The sequence below is a fragment of the Etheostoma spectabile genome, unplaced genomic scaffold (genome assembly GCF_008692095.1).
Source record: "Etheostoma spectabile isolate EspeVRDwgs_2016 unplaced genomic scaffold, UIUC_Espe_1.0 scaffold00005710, whole genome shotgun sequence".
NCBI lineage: Eukaryota > Metazoa > Chordata > Actinopteri > Perciformes > Percidae > Etheostoma > Etheostoma spectabile.
Window position 1 is genome coordinate 19,482 of NW_022603289.1, and position 10,507 is coordinate 29,988.

General features: G+C 38.3%; 1 protein-coding gene across 1 annotated transcript; it reads left to right on the plus strand.

Moving 5' to 3' along the window:
* Nucleotides 1–6,831, plus strand: LOC116677754 (sterol O-acyltransferase 1-like). The gene is given in 18 exon segments (XM_032508021.1): nucleotides 1–174; nucleotides 626–790; nucleotides 1,758–1,816; nucleotides 3,047–3,195; nucleotides 3,389–3,448; nucleotides 3,598–3,705; nucleotides 3,840–4,125; nucleotides 4,312–4,390; nucleotides 4,526–4,610; nucleotides 4,690–4,735; nucleotides 4,833–4,878; nucleotides 4,881–4,961; nucleotides 5,308–5,405; nucleotides 5,499–5,597; nucleotides 5,772–5,907; nucleotides 6,126–6,227; nucleotides 6,230–6,270; nucleotides 6,416–6,831. Coding segments are annotated over 17 exon segments (1,704 nt in total). The 5' UTR covers nucleotides 1–174; nucleotides 626–639; the 3' UTR covers nucleotides 6,494–6,831.
* Nucleotides 6,832–10,507: the final 3,676 nt, after the last annotated feature.

Genomic DNA, 10,507 nt, shown 5'->3' on the forward strand with positions numbered 1-10,507 from the left:
ATCAGCGTCGGCTGCCCTGCTCAACATCTCCTCTGTTAACACAATGGGGAAGGTGAGCAGCAGCACAGGTTGTTGGGATTGAAGGAGTTTGAACCATAGGCTGTATCAAATTGGTTTGAACTCGACAACCTCGTAGGTCTACCAAACTAGAGAGCGCCCGGGGGTTTGAAGCGAGTAGGTATCCAGGAAGTCAGCAGACAGCATTTCTATGTCCTCTTTCGTTTCTGTCAACATGTTTTCGCTGCTAACGATAGACACCAACAAGTGGGGCTCATTTGACTAGACCGCAGTCCTAGCCGACTTCGAGTGTCACCAGGCAGATGCTTTAACGTTACATTTTAACATTAAACCAGACGGCTGGTTATGTTCAAAGCTGTGTAGTTAGCTCACTGGCCGCATGTCACACTGACTCTAGAATCAGCTGATGAGAGCTAACTAAATTGTAGCCTTCTGTCTGCTGCGTGTCCGCGTCACGCGAGAGTGATTTGAATGTCAACTGGGTTGATTTGTTTGTCAACGTCCTTTGCATTCATATCCATGTGAGAGTGCCACGACCTGCTTTACGTGTCCTCAAGACACATGTCTTTGGTAAAGCGGTCACTGATTTTGCTTTTTTAAATTGAAGTTACCTGTGTAAGGATGGAGAGTGGGGGTGACCGTGTCCTCCGGTCTCGCTGCCAAGCCATTCCTAAAATGCCCACCTTCCCTGACTTGGATAACTCTTTGGACGGGGAGTGTAATCAAAAGCAACACCAGCAAGGCAATGGAGGCAACCACGTTTCCAGCAATGGTAAGAACGGCTCAAGTCCCTCATCAGCAGGTCCAATACATTATTTTACAGTAAAAGATTTGATGCAATGTGCATGTTGATTCAACCCCTACCTTCCCCTTTTTTATTTCAGTAAATTTCCCTGGATGTGTTAATCAGTCCATTTGAGGATGTATTTCGTCTTAAGCAATGTGATGTGACCTGTGGAACAGTTGGTGTGGTTAACAAAGATAATAAATTGCCAAGAAATGAAAGTCAATGAACTGATCATGAGAACAGATGACTGTAAAACAGAGGTCTGACAAAGATACTGACCACTCAACAAAAACAAACATTTCGGAAGGTGAAAAAAGTTATGATGTAATTTATTGGCCGTCTTTGCTACAATGTCAAGTTCAGTCGGTTTTTTCTTTGCTACACTGTTTGAGTGTTGATAGATGGTTGGAGCTACTGCTGCTGCTTGTCTCTGTGCGTGATTGACCTTTACAACTGCCCGAACTTGTTCATTCATCAGACACCCAAGTCTAATAACCTATAGTTAACCACACCAGCAGTCACATAGATGTCATAGGTGTGTCTCCTTTTGGATTTTGCAACATTGGCATTTTTTGCACACTACTACATTTTCACACACAATGACTCAAATCTACTCAATCTCAATCCAATACTCAACAATAGGCACCCATTTCAATCACTTAAGAAACACGGGTTATTAAAAACAGGTTTTAATTCTATCTGAACAATTAAACTAGAGTAATGTCTTTCTATGCGCCATCTCCTCAAATGTCCCCCAGATAGCCAACCTGTCTTTTGGTGATTCAATGAAATATTCAACATGAACTGATGTTTACATTTACCATCTTGAAGTTCTGTTGTTAATTTAAGTGTGTCCAGAATACTTAGCTTTAGTCCTTAGCTATTGGAAGACTACAAAGCAGCATGTTGACCAGGTTTTGTTTTATCATATGCTCAGTATGCTCTCTTTCAGGAAAAATTGAAGTGGAACATGTCATCAGCAAAAAGCTACAACTGAAAAGGAAAGCAGAGGTTAGTAAGTCAGTAATTTGAGTTAAGAAAACGCTCAACCAGCTTGTTGGAATGAGCCGATTAGAACAGGTGATCTTGGGTTTCCTCCAGTTGATATGTTCATTATGTCATCCTACATTTAATCAACTATTAAGCTTAGATTGACACACGACCACAGTCAAAAGTAGAGTTAATTGTTTTGTTTGTATGGTTTATTTCTGTCAATAGTCTATCTGCACTCACTTTAATTATTGGGTTTATTTATAATTTTTTAGGTTTTCTGGTAATTTTGGGTATACACTGATTGAGCCTCTCTCAATTATATCAATATTATTAAATCCAATTTGTTCTCTCTTGAAGATGTTCTGACAGTAGAAAATATGGATTAGCTGTGAACCAGCAGATGCTGTGACGACTAGAAATAAGAAAAGAATGGCAGTTGATATGAAAATAAATTAATACATTGAAATCAAATTATACGTAGCAATTTTTAAATAGCTGGAAAAAAAATTCCATCTTGAGGAAATGTGCTCAACATTTCTGCATTCACATTTGACCTATTATGTATCCAGAGCAACTGCTGATAAGTGTTTCAGCGGGTTGCTCGAGGACACTTTATAAAATATCTTCTTCAAATCATGTCTCTTCTCTCTTAATACCTTAACGGTTTAGGTCCAAAATACATTTCTGATCTGCTACTACACTATGACCCCCCCAGACCTCTCAGGTCATCTGGGACAGGTCTACTTTCTGTCCCCAGAGTCAGAACTAAACAGGGTGAAGCAGCTTTCAGTTTCTATGCTCCTCATATCTGGAATAAACTCCCAGAGACCTGCAGATCCGCTGCTACTCTCAGTTCTTTTAAATCAAGGCTGAAGACCTTTCTTTTTGATGCTGCCTTTCTTTAAATTAATGCTCATTTCTTTAAATTTCTTATGCTGCACTGTAACTTTTATTCTTGTGTTTTATGTGTCCTAATGTTTCTATTTGGTTTTAAACTGTCTATTCATGTGTTTTAATGGTTTTTAATGCTTATGATTTTTAACTGTTTGTACTTGTGTTTTATCTGTTTAACTGATTTTGAAGCACTTTGAATTGCCCTGTTGCTGAAATGTGCTCTACAAATAAAGCTGCCTTGCCTTGCCTTGAATTTTCTCACCTTTTTAACACCTTAATATTCCACAATTGTGCAAGTTGTTGTCAACTCTGAATGGTAACTCTTCCTTTGTCTTTTTTTTCTTTATTGCTCAGTACCTGAAGAGTGACCTGATGCATCAGTTTGACAGTCAGGTTAATGATTTCATGGACAGTCTCATCGAGGAGTCGGCCAGCCTGGAGCCTGCACTTGTCCCTGCTGTCTTCTCGCCTCCGCTGTCAGACAAGGAGAGAAGTAAACTCGGGTGCTGTCTTTTAACTTCTACTAGCCTATCAAAGCAATTTTAGTTTTAATTTGCACTTGAACCAGATGTTTACTGTTTTAGCGCATATATGTGGACAAACTTTTCCCTTTTTTGCTCTTGGTCATACACACTTTTCTCCAACAAAAAACAATTTGCTGGCCACTGACGTCGTCCTTATTTAATTTTTTTTTAGGTCTTTCCGGCCTCCTCATGGCCAGGGCAAACTGTTTGTCAGTCGCAGGTCCCTCTTAGAGTAAGTTGACACATTGAGCTGAAAGAAATGTAAAAATTGTATTGCCACCTTTGTTCATTAAAGTGTTGTGGAGATTGCTGCTGCTTAAAGATTGACGACACCAGTGTAGCTGTATAGACTCTAATCACCTGCTGTCTGTTTTTCGGCAGTGAGCTGTTTGAGGTCAACCACATCAGGACTATCTACCACATGTTTATTGCCCTGCTCATTCTCTTTATCCTCAGTACACTGGTGGTAGATGTCATTGATGAAGGCAGGTAATGTAGAATACTGCTATGTATAATGCCTTATGGTTTTATTATGCTTTTGTTGAACTAGTTAATTCCTTAGATAATTTTTCATGTGCTGTGACTTAAAGATTCTCCTCTCTTCTTCATCTTCTTTGCCTCAGACTGGTGCTGCACTTTGACCTGCTGGTCTATGCGTTTGGACAGTTCCCTCTGGTGGTGTGCACATGGATCTGCATGTTCCTGTCGGTGTTGCTGGTTCCCTACACCCTGTTCCGTTTGTGGTCCCAGACCCAGTCTGGGTCTTGCAGTCACCCTAGGTTGTGCAGTGTGCTGTTTGGGTCTGCATTCCTGCTGTACCAAGCTCTGGGTGTGGGATTCCTGCCTACATATGTGGTGGTGACCAACAGTTTTCCACCTGCATCCTGTTTCATCATCATCCTGGAACAGGTAGATGACCAGTGTGGATCACATCCACAGTTAATGTGTTGTGTTCAGCCTTATTTTTTGCCTTATTTAAATCACTTTCAAATGTCTTTTTAAAATATGTGTAAACTCACCTTCTCTTCTTGAATTGACTCCGTGGACAAAGTTGTAATAGCTGCTGTGTCTGTTTTTATATTTGTCTTATTCCAGGTGCGTCTAATGATGAAAGCCCACTCCTTTGTCAGGGAGAATGTACCAAGAGTCTTAACCTGGGCTAAAGAAAAGACCAGTACGTCTCTTTTTTTTCCTCATGTGTATCCATGTGCAGTTCCTGTTTGCCAATTCATACAGTTACTACCTTTCTCATTGCTAATGGTTTCCTGTTCCTTATGTTCTGATAAGCAGTCTCTCCTATCACCAATAGGTCCTCGCCCAGTGGTCCCTCAGGTTTCTCAATATATCTACTTTCTGTTTGCTCCAACACTCATCTACAGAGACAAGTACCCCAGGTAAACAGACCACCTCCTTGTTTTTTTCCCCATATAGTAGTTCATATAAAGGTAAAACCTTGTTTCTCACTTTATATAGGAACCCAGTGATCAGATGGGGCTATGTGGCAACAAAGTTACTTCAGGTACCAACCTCTTTCATATTTTAAGGCTGAGCTTATTTAAATTTGTGACAAATAACAGCTAATTTTTGTGACAATTTCATCCATCCCTGCCCTACAGGTACTAGGCTGTCTGTTTTATGCCTATTACGTGTTTGTGCGGCTGTGCATCCTCAGTTCCACAGCATCAGTCCGCAGCTGTTTGACTTGAGGGCCATGGTCCTCTGCATCTTTAACTCCATATTGCCAGGTAAGATCAGCCACTAGCTTCTTGTTTTATGTTGTTGTCTTTTAGCATTAGTATAATCAACTTTTATTGTCTGGGCCACATCTGTATTATTATAGCTTAATCGTTTTATCTCATTTTAGAGTGACCTTTTACCACCAGTCCAGGGACAGCGGATGTAAAATAGCCTCCAGAATAATTCTGGCACATTTTACTTTTATGTAATATTAGTGTGCATTGTCCCTTATAAATAAAATAAAAAAAATAGCTTGTGGACCCTTATCAACAAATACTCTTTCATACATCCCTTAGTCTCACTCAATCTCAAGGGTTACAGTAGTAAAAATGTTTTCATTTTTTTCATTTGCAGGAGTGTTGATCCTCTTCCTGGGATTCTTTGCCTTCCTCCACTGTTGGCTAAATGCTTTTGCTGAGATGCTCTGCTTTGCTGACAGAATGTTTTACAAGGTACTTCTTCTGTCACTGCCAGCCACAGCACAATGTGAATTAAGTTCCTATGCTTTTATATTTGACAAATTTCATTTTGATTACACATGACAGGATTGGTGGAACTCAACCTCTTTTGCTAATTACTATCGCACTTGGAACGTAGTGGTCCATGACTGGCTGTACTACTATGTGTACCGAGATCTCCTGTTGGTCAGTGGTTTTTCTATTGGTACAATCTTTTTTTTTTTTTTTTTTTTTAAAGAATAGTAGCTGCATTCTGTCTTAGGTCAGGTTTATAGGGAATTTAATTTACTATTTTGTAATTATAAAAACAGTGTTACTGTTGTTTTTGACTTGTCTGTTCTCTCCACTGTTGTCTTCCAGATGTCTCAGAGGCGTTTCAGACCAGTAGCCATGCTGTTGGTGTTTACAGTATCTGCAGTGGTCCACGAGTACATTCTTGCAATCTGCTTTGGTTTCTTCTATCCCGTGCTCTTCTGCCTCTTTATGTGCTTTGGAAGTAAGAGAAACAACCTCTGTGTTCCTCCCTATTCTCCCTCCACTCTGTTTTTAATATGTATCGGTCACCCAGACTTGCTTGAAAATTCAGCTAAATCTATTATTATTATTATTTCTGTGCTATGACACGCACAATAACATGGTCTAGTCTATATCACTCTGCATTTATTTTTTCATTATGTTTACACCCTCCAACTTCCATTTTTCTCCCTCTCACAGTGATGTTCAACTTCATTCTGCATGACCAAAGGAAAGGTCCCATCTGGAACATAATCATGTGGACATCCCTCTTCTTGGGTCAGGGAGTCATTATCTGTCTGTACTCCAGGAATGGTATGCCCAGTCCTACTGCCCCCTGAAGGAGGTAACACCTGCAGCATTTCTTCGTGTTGCCCTCTAAATACTGACATGCTGATTATTTAGATACAGCTGAATGTTAGCTTTTGCTTTGCTAACCTTGAGCATAGACACAAATTTAGCTTCATATTTTTTTTTCTTTCTAATTCCAGCCTTCATTCCTTGAGTTACTGAAGCCTCGCTCCTGGAGCTGTCAGAGAGGCCTGACAGCGGATTCTGATAGGCCATGATCTACGTTTGGACTACTGCTGAGGATCAATATAAATTTAACCAGCCTTTCTTTTGCTGTCTTAAGTTCTGGTCTTTCAGTTTGTTTTATTTCATTGCACTAAGGTCATAAGTCTGTGTGAATGTATGGAAGAGATCCAATCATTATCTGCCAAAATGTTCTTTACTGTAAGAGCAGCGTCACAGTGATGCCTTACTTACCCGTTTAAAAGACAGACCCAACTAAATTTTCAATAAAAGTTCACATAAAATCACATGTGAACTCTGTTTATGTAACATTTTTTTACTTATTACTTTTGCCTTGATCAACTGTGAAATCGCTACTTGTGCCAATATGATAGTGGCAAACATTATTGCAGCGGAATACAAACAAATACACTATTCAAACATCACATATCATTTTTGCAATTACTACTCTATTATAAATATTACTTAATATGCTTGGAAAGCCTTTCAATGTGATTTATTTTCATTGCCAATAAGATTTATTTTGAAAAATGGCCACTGTTTGGTGTTTGTATAAATCAATGAGGAGCTGTGGCCGCTGTACTTGTGGTTCCAAGATTGCAGTCAATTCCTCTAAAGAGAAAAATGAAGGTTTGGCATGCAGATATAGTTTGAAAATAATTTTATAATAAATATGAAAATATAAAAAACATTAAACTCCAGAAAAATAAATGTTCAACATGGATTTAATGTATTCTGACTGCTGAATGTATTCATCAAGATTTTAATATTCAAATTGAACTGGTTTGAACATAGATCTAGAGTCATAGATACAGAGTTTCCTCTGAACTTAAATATTACAGTTTGAGAGTTATGTGAAGGTGAAATTCCCTACAGAATAACTTGCTGCTAGAATAATATTGAAATAGTGATGATACTTAATTAGCACTAAGGGCTACAGATGGTTTTGTCAGATACTGAGTACACGAAATAAGAGTGTTTTGTTTTTTAAATGTCTAACAGAAGAAGGAATGTATATGCACAGTGTGCTTTTAGTTACTGTGGTCTTAAAACAATTCGTTTACACATTTGTATTATTTTGACGTCATCACAAACCTAATGCACAGATAATGTTGTCAATTCTGACATTTCAATGCAGGGATAATGTATTTACAGTTGTGAATAGTGAAATGCACAATATGAAGTAAAGACCAGCAATGACAAACAGGGCGCGTCCAAAAACATTATGACCACAGGGTGGCACTGTATTAACCCTCTATTGCATGTTGTTGCCATATGGCAACAAATTCTTTTTCTTAGTGTTTTTCACAATAAACCATGTAAAATGCATTGTTTTTGTGTTTAATTGTGTAAATAGGTCTTTTATTTTGAAGTTGTACCCATTTGATGACTTCACATACCCCCAGAATCCTGTCCCCCCCCCTTTTTCTGGACATGTGCCACACTAAGGCTCACGCTCCAGGATGAGCCAAAATGTGGTTGTTTTCTCAATTTTAGAAGCATTTCTTGAAGAAAAAAAATTCAACTGTTATCTGGAATAAGTCAACTTTAATTTTTCATCATTTAAACCAGTTAAAATTTGTATTTTTTCTGTAAAAGGCTAAAATTAATTGTTGCCATATGGCAACATTATGCAAATATTGACGTGAAATGTGTACATTTTGCCTAATGGGCTCAATTGAATTACTATAACTTTAGGCTACTCGAACACTATGTTTGCAATTAATTATAGTATTTTCAAAGAAAAACATAAAATGTATTTATATTATGTTATTTCAGCAATTTTGTAATTAATATATTTTCTAAATTATTAATTACACACTAATGTAAATGAATTGCTCACCAATAAAAATGAGTTATTCCAAAGGAAATCATGTTGGCGCACTCAAATTATCGGTGTGTCCAATGACATTTATTGTCAATATACCCTTCTGGTTTAAATATGGAGTTCCTAAAGGAAGATTATGTATCAGAAATATGTTTTCAGTGGCCATATAGTTCAGTAATTGTAAGTTTAGTCAGTGTGTTGTACTTATTTCGCCCCTAATCAAGTACATTGTATCCGTGTGTCTTCTTTCAGGTGTACATGACAGACTTATTGCAGGGTTATTATTAATAATTATCAAAAACTACAATTAAAACTAAACTAATTTGACTGTAAACACATTGGGCTATACATGTAGATACATATAAGTTGAATTTGTTTGGTAATTATTTCAATAAAAGCATGTTTTTAAAGAAATAATGGATTTTTTAGCACTTTCCACGAATGCGCGTTGTTGCCATATGGCAACAAATTACCAACTACCCCCCCTTCAATTTAAAAAAAAAAAATTCTTTGCAATTGCATTATTTAAGCATCCTGGAGTAATAAAAACACATCAAGACATTTTTACCATGTTTAAAAAATAATTCATGCAATAGAGGGTTAAAAGCTTTTACTTTTGATTCGTCCTCTGCTCAATTCGGCTGTGACTTGAGGTCAGGCGCAAGAGAGGCTTTCCCAGAGTCCCTTATACAGTTACCAGCAACGTTTTTGTTTTTGTAAAATTTGTACAGATAATAGCAGAAATATTGGAATGCCTTGTAGTACTTTCTACTAAGTGAGTCCTGAGAACTCCACATTTGGCTAAAGCCTTAATCCTGCTTTATGCCTTTGAGATTTTGTTATCACGGATAATGTAATAAAAAGAGCCAACCTGCAAAAATGCTGTTTATTGAAATAAGATATTTATATTTCAATAGGATATTTATATGCTCTGCTCTGAAAATTATATTGTTATAAGTTATATTTGTCTTCATTATGAGTTATATTTGTTTCATTGTGGTCTCTTCTCTGGCCTTGAAGAGCTCATTTTGTCAGGTGACAAGTTTATGACTCAGTGTGTTGTTATATCTACTGATGTAGACAAACGTCTAATACATTCTTTAAAGACCCATCAAAGTACAAGAACTATTCAGAAAAAATGAAGTATGTTCCCTCTTTTATGAATGTATTGCATCATAAATGTCTAGTTAATGTAATGGTCAATGTGCCCATTAAATAGTATTGAACAGTCTTTATTTAGAGTTTATTTGCACATAATCAGATACAATATTCTAGTACTGTTAAGCACTTCATTAGCTGTATACAAGTGTATATTGTCTATAGAAATCTGTTTAAAATTTACAAATCACTAGGATTTTATTTATTAGGGATATTTGGCAGTTAAGAGTCCAGTCATGTTACCAGTCACAGTGCTTCATCAACTAGCATTACTGACTGGCATCTGCAGATTTTGTATTTTTTTAGACTTTCATGCATTTCTGTTGTTTTATATTCCTTAAATACTTGCATACATATACAGACCATATTATTTTAGTTACAGATTTATAGTGCAGAGCATTTAAAATAATCTATTGAAGACCTCATTGGTGTAGATCAAAACTTGGCTAGACAAAACTATATCTGATAGTGGTGTTTTAAGCTTTTCTGCATTTTCTCAAGGACGCCAGGATCAGACAGCCCACTCCGGACCCCCGCCCGCTGGAATCTGGTGCTGGGGAATTGTTGGGACCCGGTGTTGGTGCTGGTGAGGTGGAAGATCACGGTGACAGGGATCGCGGCGAATCCCCCGCCTTGTGCAACACATCTTCTATTCTGCGGTAAAGATGGCGGCGTCAGAGGGGCGCGTAGCGGCCGGACAACGGCAAAACGATTCTGAAAAGCTCCAGTTCGACCGAGTCTCGCTCGTCAGGCACCTTTAATTTCTGCTCGGATACCACCTAGATAACTGGATAAAGAGAATTGCTGTCACACGCCCGGGTTGCAATTTTATTGTTAAAGGCAGGGTGGGTGGATTTCTCTGATGCTAACGTTAGCTAACAGGCTAGCCAAGCGAGCTAATACGGGCTAGCTTACGTTAGCTCAGTTAAGAAGAGCGGGGAGGAGATTAAGGAAGACTATTCGGGCCAGGCCGCTCCAGCTGGGGGGATGTGAACCAGAGGTGCGCAGGGGGTTTGCTCGCTTCGTCCCGAACGTCCTTACACCAAACTACCGGGATGGGACA